The following is a 20,056-nucleotide window of genomic DNA, read 5'->3' as shown; positions in this document are numbered from 1 at the left end:
GATAACTTTAAGTCCTGACCTATCCTGCTTCACACCCCTCACCTATCTTCTTAGTATACTTGTTTTAATGTTTGGATGAAGTTTTTAAAACAAAAAATGGTATTCTGCCAAGATTGAACTGAAAAATCTTTTTTTTCTTTAAATGAAGTAAAAAAAAAATAAAATTGAGACTAATGAAAATAATGTTTTTAACTTATTGAAGGATATGAAAATGTTTTTTTTTACATTTGAAAAAAATGTACATTTTGTGTAATTTTCCTATAAATTCCCTTTTTATTGTGTTTAGTTTTGTATTTCGCTATAAAGCCATTTCAAAACTTAGATTCTTTTAACAAAATATAAACAATAAAAAATTAAAAATTACACATTACAAATTAATATATAATAAATCTTTTGTCTTAATAATAAGATACATCATAAAAAAGAAAGTGTGTTTTTAAGGACAATATAATACTGCACATTGATTTTCAATGGATTTACCGTAATGATGGACTATTAATATTAACTACTAACATTAAACGATAACTGGACCATTTTAATCTCCCCCTGTAATCAAGTTTTCAGTAGACAGGAGATAATAACAGGTGTCAGATGTCCAGTAATGTTACCATTGTATAGATTTGTCCTGACTGACGTACTGTAAATAGGTTTAATTCTAGGGTAATGTGTACGCCACTTGGTGCTGACACTGTATTTGTGGTACACATCTTAATTTAAAAAATATTGGCTAGCCACGACTTTTTATTGATTTAAGACATTGTAATAATTTCTCTTCAGGAAATTGTGCGTTAGTTGTATTTTTCAAATAAAATAAACATTCTGAATCCAAGACTTTACTAAAAGTCTGTATAAATGAAAATAAGAGTTATTTATTAAGCATATTTCAATTTCAATGCAAAGCAAAAAGTAAAAAAAAAACTTTTATCAGTCTTTTGTCAATGAATCCCTTGATATTTTCATTCCTGGCATTTCCTTATTAATTCTATGTTGTATATTGAATGGTAAAATAGGATTTCCCTCTAATTACTAAATATGGCAGCATTAAAGTAGCTATGCAGTCGCTTGGCTGTAATGCAGTCAAATCTGAAATAAAGGATTAAATCTCTCCTGGTGTTTCAGAAAATTCTTCTTTTATTTATTTTCTCCATTACATAATTACAAACCATGATATAAAATTGGGTATTAACATCTTTTATTTACAAGACCACTAATCCAAAGGGATTACATTTATTTGTACTCTGTTCCATTAAAATGATCCGGAACACCGCAGACCAGTCCAAGAACCCCATGTGGCGAGGGACTTTTGATCTCCCCTTTGAAGTTGAGATACTAACAGAGTCAGCACCTTATTATTGTACTTGACTAACTGGCCATTACTTAGACATTAATAATTCCATTATGACACCCTGTCATCGTTGTTCAATCCAATTTAATGGCTTCTGAACATTCTTCTGTATTGCTGTATTATTTGTGAGGAACATCTTTTTCGTTTGATGTACACCCCACAGGGCACACTTAAGCTTAGTGGCCCTACCCGACTATTGTTGTCACAGATTTATTGAGATGTTATAGAAACAATCAATGCATATGGTGCACTAAGGTTCTTAATATCTGGTTTGAAATTATACAGCTGGGAAATGGTTACATTTTAATTGTGTATTATTCTTATAAATGTTTTCTAAGGACTTTAAAATAAAAAAGGTCATTTTATTAAATATGAATAAACAAGAAAACAAAACATTTTTATGAAGATAACAAAAGATATACATTGAATTTATGTTATGCTATAAGTAGCTTGAAGAATCAATGACCAAAATGTTAGTTCCAAAATATAGTATCATAAGTTAAATACAGATCTATGTAAGAAACTGGCAGATCTAACAGTAATAGTGACCAACAAATGTTGCTGCATTTTTTTTAATTGTTGATATGCATTCAAAACATCACTATACACTTCATAGCGAAGAATGGTAAAACAGCATTGTTTCCTTTAAAATTTGGTGAAATGCACTTCAAATTTTCTGCCCACAAATTTAAAAACAATTCCAGAATATTGGTTTACGTTTTCATGTTTTGCTATATAATTCTCAAATTTACAGTACAATAAAATAATTATCTGTAAATCACCAATAATGTCCATGATCCACAAATTGTTTGTTTTCTTTTTTAGGATTTAGCAAGAGAAATTATTATGACTCTTGGTGAAGCTTTTGAGGTAGCATACCAAATGGCACAGAAAGAAAAATCTGCCGAAGAAGCCAGAGAGTTTGAAAGGACATTGAGTCAGAGTGATGTTGATGACTCCTCACAGAGTAAATCATCATCTAAAACCTCTCTAAACACAGCATGATCAATCTCAAGATGGAGGTAGGTTTACTCAGCAGTACTTCAATAATGGAGGACTTTCTTGTTTTTAGCTGGCCATTAGAGTTATTGTATAAGATAAGAAGACAATTATTGTTTGGTGGGTTGCAATGAAAAAGTTAAAAAGTTGCTGGTAATGTAAAGTCTTTTTTATATATTAGATATTTATTGTCAGATAATTGTGTTAGCTTAGTTCTGACAGCCAATTTTCTAATTTAGATTTCTGTTATTTCAAACCTATTTGTAATAAAACGGATTATGCATGCATTCACTGTTGACAAATTTATGACCACTGGAGTTGTTCCCCTTAGACTGCTTCCTCAAATAAACAACTTCAAAGAACTACAGCATATAATTACTTGAATTACATAAACGTATCCAAGTGTAGTAAGCTCTAATGTTAATTACTGTTTACAGATAGTATAATCAACAACAGGAGTAAAAACATAAATAGTTCCTATAATGACATTGGTTGTACATGATGAAATTGATAGGTATTAATGTATTTTATGATTAAAAAATGATTTTGTTGTCTTGTTAAATATTGAAATCAGTTATTAAACATTTTAATTTGACCCCCATACACTGATTGTCAGAAGCCATTTTATAAAACTAATGTTGTTGAACTTTGACCCTATAATATTGTTCACTATTATTTTTACCTATCTCGTAAAGAAAATTGATTGCATAAAATGTATAGAAATCAGACAATGAATACAATTCAATTGCGTTATGTAGGTCATCATATGCAATGACGCTATGTAAAATTTGTTGATTCGTAAACAAAGCCGCCATTCAGAAGCTCCAAACTTTAACACAGATGAATTATATCAAATTAATTCAAAAAGGCATAGTTTACAACATTATAGAACTATGAGTTGCAACTTAATACTATTCTCTCAATGCACGGTTCACATATATGAAATAAATTGTTTTGACCCTGAACGCAATATTTGCGCAAAACACACATTTACTGAAAACATGTCAATCTTAAATAAGTTATATTGTTGTGGAACCATGGTAGGCGTGGAAAGTTGCACCCCTTGGGGCGGGGATTAGGTCAGTACTTATAATTATCCATCAAATTAATTACCCATCTTGCATAATATTCAGCAATACTTTTTAGCTGTAGAGCTTCAAGGTATCATATTTCACATAAAGTGTTTGATTGTTTCTTCATACTCTGCACATGGTATACAGAGGTTATTGGTGATAAGTTTGTAATTATTTTGACCCAACAGAACCGATCGATTAATGCACTACATGTGCATTGTGCATGATGCATGGTATCAGCGCTTTTAAAATAATTGTTTTTGACCCGAGAAGGAACAGAGGGTGCAGTCACGCAAGCAACATATCATGTTGAAGATCTTGTATGTTACTAAATGCATTCTTGTCCATAATAATACACAGTGTTTATATAATAATGCAATAATATTAATCATAGGCTTGTTGGAAATGTCATATCTCTATGGGAGAGCAACAAAGCAGACATTTCTTCAATGAAATTTGACCGATCAAGGTTGTTTTTCAAAAACATCACGTGTTCCATGTATTCTATATCATATTTATGAATGAGTGTTGTTTTGTAATTTTTATTTTTTTGCCTTTTGACGTGGTGCTTAATGATTTAAGCATTGTCTATCTGTCCTTATTTTTACCATTCGTCTTAAAATGGTTTCTGGACGATGATTTGTCTAATTTTAATTTGTTATTATTATACTGATGTAAAAATATGTGCAATTCAGAATAATGGGATATTGTTGTTTGGCTATATTTACCTTAGCCACCATGTTTTTGTGTAATTGTTTGAACCTGAATGACCCAATGTTGTGCCCTGAGCTTTTTGATATACTATAAAACTAACAATATTCCAGATCAATTTAAGTTCAAAAACTGATATGCTAGCTTTTCTGATTTTTTTTAGTTCTTGATTTTGATGGTAACTGTTTTGAAATAGGGACCAAAAAGGGCCAACAACAAGCTTTTCTTGAAAAAAAAAAAGATTCTATAACTCAAGAGTAAAAGAGTAATCGAGGGAACCAAGGTTATAGCAGTAGTCAAAAGAATGTAATCCGGGGACAAAGACCAGACATGGTAAACAGACATACACAACAAAGAACATAAAGTAACTAAAATCATACATACAAAGTAACAAAAGCAAATGAGCAACTCGGACTCCACTATAAACTGGGAGCATGGACCAGGTGCACCAGTAGGGCGCATAACTAATATTATTGTTTTAGTAAATAATGGATTTCTTTGACATCTCATCACAATGTTCTATAGCATGTAGGTCAAACTGGGATTTTGGGTTGTTTGGTTTTAATAGATTAAGAATTAGGGAATGAAAAAGGCAAAAAAGAAGTATTTTCTTGTATGAATTTCTATGGAATTGAAATTTTAGGTTACATACCACAGTATGAAATTTTGATTGATGTTTTTGGTAATACTAGTAATCCTATTTGTTTAGGAATAGAAATAGCGTCAAATGTAAACAAAAATTTAATGATGACATTAGTGTATGGATCACTATGAAATTGTATCATAAGTTTCCATGCCACAAAACCAGGCGTGGAATGATTTTTGGTTAAAACTGCATTTACATAGTATCGGAACGACTGTTAGAGTGTAAGTATTCTTACCACAAAATGAAAGTTGGGGGGATTTAAAGGATCATGGCCCTTATCTTTCTGGAATGAAGGACCAGGAAGGAGTCAGAAAAAGCATTTTTTTCCGTTAAATGCAAATTTTGAAATTATTTGACTACTTTCATTGTGATCTGTGAAACATTTAATCTCAATTCAAATAAGGAGCTATATCATTGGTGATGGTTGTTTCCATAATTGTCCTAACTCTTCAGGGTTTGACATCGGTAGTTTTTATCAAGTTGGCTCTGTTGCTCTTTTTAAAAAAAATATGTTAAGGCTTTAAAATTTTTTTTTTTTATAAAATTGCTGATTTACAAATATGGTGCCAAAGGTTTAGATGTTTGAGTTTGGGGTTTGAATGATGCCACAATAGGTAATTTGTTTCTACTTCAGTGTTTGTTAACCATCCTCTACAGAAAAATTGAGCATCTGTGTTGGGTCTGTTATCTACTGATCAATCAGTTTTACTCTGACATTTAATCGAGTAAATCGGTACACCAATCTGATGGTCAGTTGTTTTACACATGGTCTGTTGGTGAAACATAAAGAGTAACAGTCACTGATGAGATTAAACAAACCAGATCAGTAAACAAGGATGAGACAGTTAATTATAAGGGTTATTGAATATGTAAAGGATGTTTTTATTGGTCATACACATTGTAATATCAGTCTGGGTTATGTTTAGTTGGTCAAAGATAAGATGATATAAAATCCATCTAAATTTTCTTGTTTTCTACTGGTAACTTAAGTCAGTTGTATTCTTTTTTTAACAGTGACAGACTGTTGTCACTTTTTACTTCATTTTCATCAGAAACCAGATTATTTCTTAATGGAATCAATATCTTTAACATGTTAGTTCTAAATAAAAGAGAAATTACATGATGTTACTGGTATTAGATTAGTTTTGTGATGAGGCTGCTAGTACTTAAAGTCAAAATGGTCATTGATCATATTTTAATTATATAAACTAAAAAATGAAAGAGTAATCAAGGGAACCAAGATTCTAGCGGAAATCAAAAGAATGTAATCCAGGGACAAAGACCAGGCATGGAAAACAGACAATCACATCAAAGAACATAAAGTAACTAAAATAATACATACAGAGTAACAGAAGTAGATGAGCAACTCAGACTTCACTGAAAACTGGGAGCATGGACCAGATGCACTGGTAGGGTAAGTGTCCTCTGCTTTTCTAGAAACACCTACAGAGTTGCTAATAAAAGTCAAGTCCGGGGTAGATGCAAGAGGAAAGGAAAAGTATGACACGTTGAACAAATCAGTTTTCATTGTGCAGATGTATGAACATATTATGCTATCCAGACACTTAAGACCAACCATTGGGATAGGAGTCTGAAGGTTTTAGTACATTTTGCTTTGACTGTTGGTTCTGGTACCTGATTATTTTTATATGTTCATGTTTTGGTATAACTCTGGCAGTCAGTTCATCTGTTGTTAACACAATTCTTAGGCATAATAAGTCAAAAATACTTCCAATAACTTTCATTAAACTGGTTAATTGCATATCAATTGATGCAAATTCCCTTAAATTTTTTTATAAATTTCAACTTTACATATTTGACTTAACTCATTCTGAAATGATGGAATTTCCTGTTTTTTTTACTGTACTTCAAATAATGTTTTCAGCAATATTCAAGAAACTTAGCTTAATTTTAAGTGAAGTTTTTAGTTAGTTTTTGTAAGCACCTTTTCAACTTTTATAAATTTGACATTTTACTTTTCCAAGTTATGGTACTTTGGTCATAAAAGCTGAGATGATTTCCCCTTTGGTCTATCTGACAGCACTCTTTAATTTTTTATGCCTCAGCGACAAACAGATGGAGGGCATATTAATTTGCTCCTGTCCATCCGTTCATCTGTCCGGATTACACATGATCATAGCTTGTCTGGGTATCTCCTTGCACAGTTTTTGAACTACATCTAAAATATTTTTCAGAATATTTCTACACATGATTAAGTTGTGCAGCGCCAAAGGATTTTAATTTTCGTGAAATATTATGGAAATTGCTGATAATTAGACTTAGTCATTTCATCAGAAGTAGGGCTATATGGCTTGTCCGGCTATCTCCTCCTGTAGTTTTTGAACTTCATCTAAAATATTTTTTGCAGGATGTTTCTGCACATAATGGTTGTGTGCAAGGTCGTCGGATCCTGATTTTTTAATATTACGGAACTAGGTGGTAGTTGGACTTCATAATTTTTGTCATTAATATACCCCAAGCAACAAAGTTAGGGATTTGTTATGTGGGGTATTAACATTTTTTATGTGTCCGCCAGTCTGTCCATCAGCCCTCTTTTTCTCATTCCAAGTATTTTTGCAGTGCTTAGCCTTACATACCAAATATTTATTGCATCAACCAACAGTACATAACCTTTCTGAATCTGCAAAACATGTCTTCATACAAAAATAAACATGTTGGTAAATTGCCAGCGGGGGGCATCATTAGTGTCTTAGACACATTTGATTTACTAAAAAAATCACTACTAACAAATGACGTGGGGGGCTCCTGTGACAAATAGTTTTAAGATGAACTAAGAGGGGAGGGGTATAGCATTGGCTGATGGCATTAAATTTTATTTAGTGTCCAGATTTGCTTCTAATGATCATTTTATTTTTATCTTTGTAGTACATTTCATAAGTAGTCATACAAGATGTATTTTTCAGAGAGAATTTGATGGATGCCACTGATGTTCAGTTCTAAGAGTCTGTGATATGTTGCTTAGGACCAAGATCAACACAACCAAATTATAAGAAAATAGATTATAGCAATGCTGAAATTTATAAATGCAAAGTGCTGTGTGAGACTTATCAACTTTAATGCAAGTGTAAAGTGCTGCATATGGTCAAAACAATGGTTGGATTTCTTACTGTATTTAAGTAACTAGTAAAATGAATCAATGTAATATTTAAATGAGTAGACAGGTTTGTGCATACTATATATGACATTTCAGCCGCAGTTATTCTTAAACTTTCCCTTTGATCTGAATAAAATTTGTTGTCATTCAGGTTCCCCTTTTTTGATCTCAATGTAGAAAATAACTGGTCTGATTTTTTATTTTGTCTGTTGTCATAAGTGTGGCAACATTGCTTTTGTTTAAGATAGAGAAGAAAAAAACAATTCATTTTATTTTAGTCTTCTGCAGATTTTGATAAGAATCCCTGGTTAGGCATTGGTTGGTAATACATTCTAATAGAAACTAGACTTGAGATAAATCATACCATTTCTATTTGAAAGTACTAGTACTTAAAATATTGGACTCTTTTTTGGTGTGTCAAATTAGGCTTTAGGTTACAGACTATATAGATATTCAGTATGGGATTGATTGTGTCATGTCTATAAATAGTCATGTAAATTTTGTTATTAGATTGATTAGAATTACAATTTGTGCAATAGATCACAATGTTATATTGTTAATCAGAGATTAGCTCAGTTTTACATCACAGTGTTTTTTTTTTTTTTTACATCTGTCTGTCTGATCATATTTGTATTCTATAGATACATACAGTGAAGATTCTCTCCTTTTTCAACGTTATTTACTCACCTTCAACCAAAGTTTTATTAAACCTCTCAAGATGACAAGTAAAGTGGTAATGGTGAAATATTTTTGACCTAATTTATAATATTAGCCCAAATATGATCAAAACTGCCAATACAATACAAAATACAAAAGTGGGCCAATAGGGGATTTAGCCGTCCAATACATCATATTGGCCTATGGATTATGGGTAGTTAGTCAACAAAGGTATGATTAAGGTTTTCCATATTGTTTGAGTTATTGGTCCGAGGCTAGTCTAATTTGAATGAGGCTATTGTTATGTCATGGAAAACTTCTTATTAGGTAAATTGTTTTTCAGAATATTCTGTTATGCCCATGTCAAACTAGACTGTGATGTGAAACTGATTGTTATATGTTAGAACTGTTAATTGTTAATGTACAGTTAACTGTGTACATAGTCTTGTTAATATATTAGTGTGTTTTATGATGGGACTGAGTACTTAATTGAAGAATTCAGCAGTTAAACTGATATACTTGTTAATTGTTCACCAAGAACAATGCTTATGTTTTAACAAAACCTTACCAGTTGGTTACCAAAGTATAACCAAGAAATCAATGATCTGAACAGTAAATCTGTAGACTCTCTTTTGAATCCTTTTCTGTTATATTCTGTTACTTTTTGATGATTTGTTGTTTGACCACCCTGTTATTTTGTGTATATTTGATGGTGCTTCTGTATTATATAGAACTGTTTATTTATAATGTCATTATAGTTAACATTCCTATCCAGAAAACAATTCCTTTGTTTAAGACTGAAACCTGGGGCAATTTTCATGCATTTTTGTTAAAAAAAACTGCAGCAATATAACCACATAAATGGATGTAAACTTTTTCTTAGATGTCAACACATTTTCATAAAAAAAGATCAAATTATTGTTAGTTATGTGTTGATATTATAACTTTATAGGAGAAAATTGTAAAGTTTCCCAGATTTCAGTATTAACTACATTCACATTTTTTTGCATAAAACCAATCAAAGTCACTTCTGTATTGAAAACTATAAAGGCTGTATGCAAATTAGGCTTCTAGTGATACTTAATTTTTATTTTTGTTTACTTAAAATTGTCATAGTTTCCATGTGACTGATTTTAATAATAGATATTATTATTTTTGTATGCTATATTTTATCTCCATTCTTATCACATCAAAGTTCATAGGAGAAGACTGGGATCTATAAATAGTCATTATTCATCATGATCTCCTTACCAAAATCTACCTATGGCTTACCAGTCTATAGCTAGTGCAATAACCAGTCACAATATATAGCAGTATGGTAAGGTGTAGAATTCTGATTTTTATATAGAAAGAGAAAACTTTTTTTGGCTGCCATTAGAATTGTGTCCTATTCAAGTGAAATTATCAAGCTTTCTACCCTTAATATAAGATTTAGTGTTTGTTTGTTCATCACATCAGATTTAGGTTTTTGTGGAAACTTATATTTTTTTGTAATGTATGACTAACATTATTTGAACTTATAAATATCTGCCATTTTAATGATTATAATTATGGTTCTGAAGTTAATGAGCAGGACATCAGAATTATTTCTACAGAATTTGTGGCTTTCATGACTTGTTTCTTCCATTACTCAGGAGACTTAGTGGTGTATAGATTAATGACCTTCCTATAGTATTGGTATTAATGTTTCCATCTGGAGTCAGAATGTTACCAGTAGAACACTTAACATAAATCATTGCTCATACTTAAACCAGAAATTCTACAATATTATATGTTGCTATGTATTTATTTTGCTTTTTACAGCATAGGGGTTGAGCAATATCATTATTGGACTTAGTTTTTTTTAATGTGGTGCAGTCTTGACTTTATGGACTTGTTTGAGAGTCAGATGTCATCATTATTTTAAGAGGGATCAGTTCACATCTGTGAAGCTTATACAGCTTCTGTATTTGTATTTCATCAAAATAGTTGCTTTAAAGGCAAAACCTACAAATTGTGCATTTATAGGAACTGTGCTATGTATAATGTTCTTTAACTTTGTGTTTTATATTTTAGTGTGCATTCTACAAATGACCTTAAGAGTTCTCTTCTCAGAAATATATACATACTGAAAACTAAAGGTTTATTTTTTATGTGCTGGTGGTGTTGTTCTTAGTATCAAAGGAATAATATTAGTCATTACTGGTACTTTAAATTACCACGACTAATCATAAGATGACATTTATTTTTTGCCACAAAACTTTTGGAATTATCATTTCTGATTCTGATATATATTCCTGTTCATTTATAACAAATCCCTAAATAACAACCAGGTCAAATCAAATTAATTTTTTGCATTTTTCACTACTACACTTTTTTGTATTATTGAGTGTTTTTTTTCTTCTTTGTTCTTGTTTTAATTTAGATCCTCTATAATTTCCAGACTTTTTTCATCCTGATGCAATAGTTACTCAGTAATTTGTTCTTTCACTCTGTGTATCCTGAAAGGTAGTAGTTACTCAAGTCCCCCCCCCCCCCCCACCCCATACTAATGAACATGGTCACATGGTTTATATCCCGTTTCATATTAATACTATCAGAAGCAGTATGATTTAGTATGCTTACTTCATAAATGGCTATTTTTTTATAGACACTCTTGTAAAAAGTACAAATAATTATTTAATTGACTTAGAAAAATTTCCCAGCTTAAATGTGTCTCACTTGCAGCTTTTTTAAATACTTCGGAAGTAGTTTTATTTTTGTTTCCATCCAAAACCCTATAGCGTACTCAATTTTATTTGCCATTAATCATTTTATTGAAAATAAATTGTGTGCAATGCATTGCTGATTAATGAAAAATAAATTATAGAATAATCATGAGTTTGTATGTGTTCATACACTGTCTAGATTTGTACCCCTTTAGAAATACACTTTATAGATATATATTCTTGCTAGTAGCTAATAATAAAAGAACAGATATTGTGAAACGTAATAAATGCCTATAACCTAAAATAAAGAGTAGTCAAGGGAACCAAGGTTATAGCGGTAGTCAAAAGAATGTAATGCAGGGACAAAGACCAGACATGGAAAGCAGACATACACAACAAAGAACAGAAAGTAACTAAACTCATACATACAAAGTAACAAAAGCAAATGAGCAACTCGGACTCCACTAAAAACTGGGAGCATGGACCAGGTGCACGGTAGGGTAAGCGTCCTCTGCTTTTAGTAAATACAAACAAAATAGTAAATACTTTCAGAGATCACCAAAAGGTCTTCAACAAGTGTAAACACACCTTTAAGTAAGTACTGGAAGGGTTTTTAACGTCCTTAACTACCCTTTCGGGTCTCGCACGGACGGCATGGTAATACATATCTGCGAGTATATAGTGGGAATAAAAGTTACTGAAAAATTGAGAAGGTGGGAATTTCGAAATTATCCTACGATCTTATAAAAGAATAGTATAATAATTGAAATAGTATTTTCTATAATAAAATATCGCATAATATTGCTTAAGTAAATACAGATAATTTGTTACTGAATTGCTTTCATGATAATACTCATAAAATGTAAAGGACGTTGACTTCCTGATAATTTTGACGCATTCGCTGGCCTATTGTTCGCTTTAGTGTATCACTAATGTTTGCTTTTGTTTAAAATTTAGACCACATTTCACTCCCATCAAAATCTTGGATTGCTTTACTTTCTCCCTAAAATCGTCTTCATAGTAAATGATCAACGAATTGAGAACAATGAAAGTGCAATAGTGAAAGAAAAAAATCGAGAGATTAGCAATAGGCAGCAGAATTCACACACACGAATTAAGATACATATATTTACATGTCGAAGTAGAGGTTTGTTTATACAAAGATCTCTGTTCAATGCGATATTTTGGGAGAAGATTTTACACTGAGAAATGATTAAAGAAAGCCCGTATACTTTCTATAGCCGTTTTCAATTAACGACCGGGATGAGAATCCTTTGTAAAAAAAATTAACCACTTTGATTGATAATTTAATATTTTGTTTTTGTTAAAATTTTCAATTGTAAACTGTTGATCCGTATGAACAAGACTCGGCTGTATACTGCGTTGGATTTTCTTTAAAAAGTATCTTCATACAAGAAAAAATACTGCTTAAAATTGAATACAAGGCCAATTGAATAGTTCATTGTATGAAACAAAAACAGCTGTTTTGCCTCAATTAAAAGAAAAAGAGAGGACAGATGTGAAGTGAACAAGTCTTAATCTGCTTTAACATACCCCCTTTTATTCATCCAAAATATTTACAGAGATGATACGTGCCCCGTGCAATATTAACAAATTTCTCAATTTAATATCATTAAACTTGTAACTTATGGAACTTCTTTATTCTTATTCATTACTCCTCGCGAGATTTAATCAACGAATAAATAAAGTCGTCTGCTTCGCACGTGTGGCAGATAACAACCATCGAAAAACAAGTCTGATTTTGATTAAAAAATTTGGAATTGCACACGGGACACGATCGGACACGCGCGTGCTGTGGTTTAACCATCAGAAAACAACGCCAAAGCAATCTGATACGGTTAATAATAAACATTTATTCAAATTATTTAAATTATAGTTATTCAATTGGTAGAAATTAAGAACTGGAACAGGAAATGACCAAAAGTCAGCATGTCTTGTGGCCGTTATCTTCCTTAATCTCTTAATCGGTCATTGTCAAAACCAAGAGATTTTAAAAGAGAAATAATTTTAAGGTTGGAATTGAAAGATTGTAGTTTCTGACGATAGTTACATTAAAACGATTTCAAATCATATTTTTGGTTTAAGAGATTTATTTTAAATACTGAATGTTTGCTTCAGTGGATTTTTTTCTGAACATCTTACTTGTGCTTTATGAGAGAACTTACCTTGTTTGGAAAGAGCTCTTCTAAATAATAAAAGTGCCTCGATAGAACTGGTCTTGCTATAAAAGAACTATTATAATTACCAAATATTTGCTTTGAAAGGACTCTTTTGGATACTAAATTTTTGCTTTCAGAAAAATCTTATATGGATACCCCATGTTCATTTTTTGCATATGATAAATATATTGAAATAAGAACCAGCGTACCGTCGAAACAATAGTTATACTGATTATAGGCAAATAAACACACACACACACACACACAAACAATTAGGAAAAACTACTTCCATTAAACAACTCCTGGGGATATTGGACAAACCTAATTATCTTTTACCAACATTAGCGAGGTTCCTACTTGGCATATCCCTTATTTAAAACTAACTAATTTAAAAATACACATTTATGAAGACTTAAACAAACTGCTCATTTTACCTCAGAAAAAACATCACACCATGATCGTAATTTCCTTATTTCGACCGATTCATCAATAATTTTTTTATAAGGTATGGTTTTAGAAAATGGAAATATACGTTTTGATCTGTTCGAAATGTTTGTGTATGTTGTATATTATCTTTTATTGAAACATTACAAATGACATAAAATTATTTTTCATGGATAATTCGCTCATGAAAACAAATAAAGGTTTTGATTTAGACTTTGAATGGATTGTTTATCTACTATCCAGACATCGACAGAGAATTTATCTACTATCCAGACATCGACAGAGAATTTATCATGTGGATTTCAGTTTACTCACTTGTATATGATATTGAATCCAATTTCCCCAAAATGAATTAAAAGATAAAAATAAAAAAATAAATCCAAAAACGGTTCCTTCTTTGTGGTGTTTTGTCATAATCAATATTGTGTAAAACAGTAGAGAGGGAGATAAAATACATGTAGTATTAGATTTATTAATACATCAATCCCAAATCTTTACTACGTGTCCAAAGCAAAGAAAATTGTTTTGCAAATCATATTTCAGAAATCAATACCGAAACTTTCAAAGAAATTTATGCTTCTGATGTAACTATTTTCCTTTGAGTTTTTTAGAAGATATTGTGAGTCGCATAAACACGACGTGATGATATAACCAATTCATACTATTAGCTCTTATTTACCTTTTAAATATGGCTATTTTTCACATTATTTTATTATTGATATAAACAATACCTGTCAATGCAGAAGTAACAGGACCCCCATGGGGTCCAGGCTGGATAATGAAATTTGGCAACTTGGAGATTGCCTTTAACAATATGGTGGCAACTTGGAAATTGCGTTTAATAATGTGGATTTGAGTTACCGATGTACTTCCAATTTTCGATACTGAAAAAATCCCAATTAATGATTCTGGTAATGTTGCTACAAAATAAAGTCACCACTACAGAAGTCATGAACTCATCGTTATTGTGTATCCATCTGAAAACCGATTCGTTCACCGTGTCATAGTTTTCCTTTTCTAATTCATCTACCCTAGACGTGAAATTTTATGAGCAACTCGGATGGTGTTTCTAGTAAAGCAAATGAAGCTTATCCTACTGGTGTACTTGGTCCATGCTCCCAGTTTTAAGTAGAGTCAGGACTGCTCATTTGCTTACTTTCTTGTACGTATTATTTTGGTTATTTTTGTTTCCCTGTCTTGTCTCTATGCGTGGAATTTATTCTTTTGATTCATGCTCGAATCTTGGTTCCCTTGATTACTTTTGAATACAGTAAAGGTAGCTTCAAGTAATTTTCTTTTACTATTTTACACTAAACAGGAGTCCGTTGAAACAAGCATAATTTACCACAAGATATTAAAAAGACATATTTCCAATTTCAACAGTATAAATTTGTAAAATAAATTTTTGACATTTTTTTTACAGTTGTTATAATTGTTCTTTTATTCAAAGTAGCCTGTGGGATTGTTCTTATTCGATTGTAAAGTTCCAAGTTGCTCATTTGCTTTTATTACTTTGTATGTATGATTTTAGTTACTTTATATTCTTTGTGTACGTCTGTTTCCATGTCTGGTCTTTGTCCCTGGATTACAGTCTTTTGATTACCGCTATAACCTTGGTTCCCTTGATTACTCTTACATCATAAAAGTCTAATGTGTTTTCCTTTTCCAAGTTCTTACATGATTAAGGTTATCTAAATCTTTTATTCTTAATTGTGCCCCGAAAAACAACGTTCTTGCCTATGCATCAATTCAATGATTAAAAAAATATATTAACTGATCAGTGGATGATATCAAGAAGTGAACAGGAGTCAGCGTTTGCAACAATTCTAAGCTAAACCACAAAACATATAAAAAGTGTAGTTTTCCTAAATATATCATCGAGGGCTAAGATCGCCACTGTCAAATCCTCATCCTTGCAAACATGGTTGCTTTTGAACATATTTATTTAAGTTACTTTGGCAAAGTACTATTCTAGGGAAATTAAAAGATACTCCGTCCATCTGAATTTATAGATCATTACTTAGATCAGTAAATTACCCACAAATGCAGTAACATTTGTAGAAAAATATTATATCCTTTTTATTTTTGCCTGTTTGTAAACACATGGCAACAGCATTTTGGACTCTAGCTGAGGTCACAGTAACGAATATTTGTAAGGGACTGTGGGCTGTTACATCGCTTACGCACTAGAAGGAATCGGGGTGGCCAATACACGAATGTCATTCTCAGTGACACACACTTCATGATAATATTTAAGAATTTAATTTCCTGTTGAGAGGTGTTTTCATGTTTTTTTAAAGAAACATGTTAATAAAAGCATAATTAGAAATGAAGAATTGACAATTTGCTTTTCAGTGTCGTACCCATTTTTGTCTTTTGCGGTTGAAAATTGACAGTGACTACACTATTAATTTTGCGAAGCAAATTTCTGGTCGTTCTCTCCACGGTACTCGAACTCGTACCGCTGTGACATCTATGGCAACATCGCCAGCACAGTCCACCGCCCTAGAACTGTTCCGTACTACCATACATCGTGTACTAAGTTACAGCCCTAGATTAATCCTACGAGGAGGAATGCCCCGGCCAGCGAAAGCTGTATTTTATATAGTCTAGCTGGCCGAGTGGTCTAGGGCACTGGACTTTGAGCAGCCGGTGTTTCCATAGATATCACAGCGGTACGAGTTATATATATAAAGATGATTCAAAGCTGGAAAATCGAAAATATACACACAAAAATATCCAGATAGCCTCAAGCCTTAATCCTTCCTGATAAGGATTGGTTTTTTCTTTCAGAAACTAGTATGGCTGTTTTTTTCATTCTTTTGTGAATTTACAAGAATCAACCCACCTGGTCCAAAGCTAACAAAGCTTTGTAGGTTCTCAAAAGTCACAGAAACCTCTATTATGAAATTGTTCTTTATTTTGAAAGTTAAAAAATATCATTTAGCTGACCTCACATTTCATGGTCATGGTCATGTGGACTGTTTTGGTAACTTTGATGTTAAGCATAAACCATTCAACAGTTCAATTGAAAATTGTTCAACAATGGTTCATAGTCAAGATTTTACCCTAGATAACGATTCAAAATAATATTTGGATTATCGATACATTTTATTACATACAAGCTAGACAAAAACAAAACCAAGAGCCAAAATGTAGTTTATACATATTGTGCGAGGAAAGTGGCATTGTTCAGTGCACCTATAATAGTTAACAACGAATGTGAAAGAATGTAGATGAAAAATAAAAAAAGCAAAAATAAATAAATAAATGAATGAAAATAAAAATAAAAATAAAAATAAATAAATAAATAACGAACAGACTAACACAGAACACACATATTTGTTTCTGAAAATAACCACTTAAAATTAAAATAATTTTTTTTGTTTAACTTTTGACTCCATGGACTAGAAGAATAAGCATTAATTCCCTCTTTTTGATACACCCAACTGGTTGCTTCTGTCTTGTAAATCATATTTAAACGGTTTCGTGATAGAGATACACTATATATGCTAAGACGTTTATGATTGTAATAATAAAAGAATTCATGTAAGGTTGTAGCGATATCACTCTGTCTTTAATCGTTGGACCTTCGACTTGGTGTTTTTGAAATGAAAACCAGTAATAGTAATTTCATGGCTCTAAAAAAAATCTTTTATTTCGTGAAACCATCCAGCTCAAAAAGTGACAAAATCTAATCATGATATTTCGGTTGAAATAGTTTTAAAAATTATTTTTCATTTTGCTTTACACAGAATATCTATTTTAATCATATTAGTATCACTAGAAATATTTCAATGTAATTGGCTCATATGATAAAAACAACACTAACGGCAGTAAGACCTTTTAATCTGGTCAGATTTACTTCCCTGTCCTCACATAATTAATGATCATCACAAATGAAAACAAGAATAGTATGCCAAATTTTCGGATAAAGACATCGCCAAGAAGAGACACGAGCTTATACATAAAGAAACAGGATTCTGTAACGATTTAAAGGACAAAAATCATTGGACATGTTCTGGCACCACTTGCAGATGGCAAACGAGCCATAAAACTTGTTTAGCCTTGGTAAAAGAGTTATTTTGAAATTTTTTATTTTATAGATATACACCATCCGCCAGTCTTGTATATTTTGTGCTGCTTGGTGTACAGTTTAAGAGTTGTTAATTCTCGTTATAACTAAAACAATTCATGAGTCGTCATTAAAATACATTTTATAACCAGCAGAAAGTCATTGTGATCACAAACATAACTCCTTACAACAACATTTTTGAAGTTCTGTCTGTTTAACAAATCTGTTACCAGAAATTGTGGCAGGAAATGCCAAGGGATTTCCTGTTTGTCACCGAGGTCTTCCTTGTCGCTCTTAAAAGACTTAAAATCCTCGACACGCGTGTCTTCTTTTTTGTATGTTTTCTTACTCCAGACTCTATGGATAATGTAAAGTTGTTCTGAAGTAACATGCCTCAGGATAATAAACAGATTAAAATTGTCGGCAAGTTTCAAGTTCTTGTGAATTTCACATTAAAGATTTTCAAAAACAAGGTGATAAATAAAATTAATTCTTATTGTTAATCAGATAATTTTTCATTTTTCTCAGGAATTAAGATCATCATGATTTCAATGCTTTTGTCGCTTCAATAATTTTTTTCTTCCGAATTGAATCTTCAACATTGCCATATTTACTATTTATTTTCTGGAAAATAATAATAATCCGAAAGTAATCTTGTATAAAATAAGAGCAAGCGACGTTGAAATTTTAATCTATTTATTTTTGTATAAATTTGAAAGAATGATTTTGCATTTATTCTATGCTATAATTACTATGTATTAAATTGCATAATTCAATAATTGTCTAACTAATCTTCTTTACTCTGTACCAGTCAATTACATGGTGTCATTTGCATATCTCATTCGGTGCTATATTATACGCAGGAAAGATGCTATTTAGTTGAAGCAAGTCAAATTAAGAAGATTTCAAATTTGAATTAATTTTCTTTCAATTTGAGGATAGAAATCTTGTTATAGGACTAATGTATACTTGAATATTATCATAACCTTATATCACAATGAAAAAAAATAAGTGCAACTTTGAAATTTATGAAACAAATAGAACACATGAAAAGTGAGAACAAATAATACAAATAAAACTACCAACAAAACTGCAGGAAAAAACAAAAGAAAACAAGAAAATTCGGTTAAAGAGCAATCCATGGAAATTCACCTTCAACAACAAATAAGTTTTCTGTAAAAGGGTAATATAAAAAATAAATGTATATAAAAGAGAATAAAATAGTTAGATACGAATTATTCGATTGAAAATAATTAAACGAATTCTATTTTTGTACCAATTCAATCTAATATTAAGAACAATTTAAAACAACATATTTTTAAGACGACATTCCACTTAATAATATGAAAGGTAATTTATTCTGCAAGTGAAGAACACACATCACTTTGAACAATTTAATTGTTTTATTTCTTCAGGAATTAAATAGGAAAACAGAAAAAAAGCGAAAGGTCGTACCTGAGAGAAAGAAAGAAAAACATCCATACAAGTTACAACCTTTCTATTAAGTATTTTGTACAAGATTAGGAAAAGCTACAAATATGCCGCCTTGATTTTCTGCTACACTTCATAAAAGAAATATGCACCAAAAACCACATATGAAAAGTCTTTATTTAGCCAGGGCCATATTTACGAAATCTGGTACTCGTTTTTTATTACAGTTCTATCATTTGGAAGCGCGTTTTAATTCGATCTTTATAGAATGAGAAGTGATAGAGTTTGTTATTTGCATATTTTAGTCGTGTTTAGAAATGATTTTGCGAGATAATCAGTGTGTTAAGAATGAATTAAAGATGTTTCTTTAAAAAATGTAAAATTGCTAACGTCAATACTATTTTACCACCCACAATGTAATTATTCTTTCCTTCACTTTTTGCACGACAATGGCGGAGAAAAAAATTTGCGTAAGTTATTTACTTCGCCATTCTAAAAATATATGGAAGGTTTGAATATTTCAGACACTTTCTGTCTTTAACATTAATAAAATAACAAAATAAATAACACGGGGATTATTCAAAAAATTTTCATTCGTACCAGTGGTATAAGATAATGAAAAGTTTTTAAAAAAGTTCCCCACCCTTAAATTCCCAAACAGCCTGATTAATATTAGAGTGTAAGTTTATGTAC

The 20,056-nt window shown here is 31.2% G+C and overlaps 1 protein-coding gene across 5 annotated transcripts in view; it reads left to right on the top strand.

Moving 5' to 3' along the window:
• Nucleotides 1–11,402, top strand: part of LOC148609149 (uncharacterized) — a 79,011-nt gene extending 67,609 nt beyond the window's left edge. For all 5 annotated transcript variants that reach the window (XM_088542928.1, XM_088542929.1, XM_088542927.1 and 2 more), the window contains 2 exons: nt 2,171–2,367; nt 7,699–11,402. In XM_088542928.1, the coding sequence (XP_088399054.1) occupies nt 2,171–2,350 (180 nt within the window). In that variant the 3' untranslated portion in view covers nt 2,351–2,367; nt 7,699–11,402. The remainder of the gene's footprint in view (nt 1–2,170; nt 2,368–7,698) is intronic.
• The last annotated feature ends 8,654 nt before the right edge of the window (nt 11,403–20,056 follow it).

The sequence above is a fragment of the Perna viridis genome, chromosome 8 (assembly GCF_037379345.1).
Source record: "Perna viridis isolate PV_CMFRI_1.1 ecotype Kerala chromosome 8, ASM3737934v1, whole genome shotgun sequence".
NCBI lineage: Eukaryota > Metazoa > Mollusca > Bivalvia > Mytilida > Mytilidae > Perna > Perna viridis.
The sequence above is the reverse complement of the archived record's forward strand: the minus strand, read 5'-3'. Positions and strand labels throughout refer to the sequence as shown.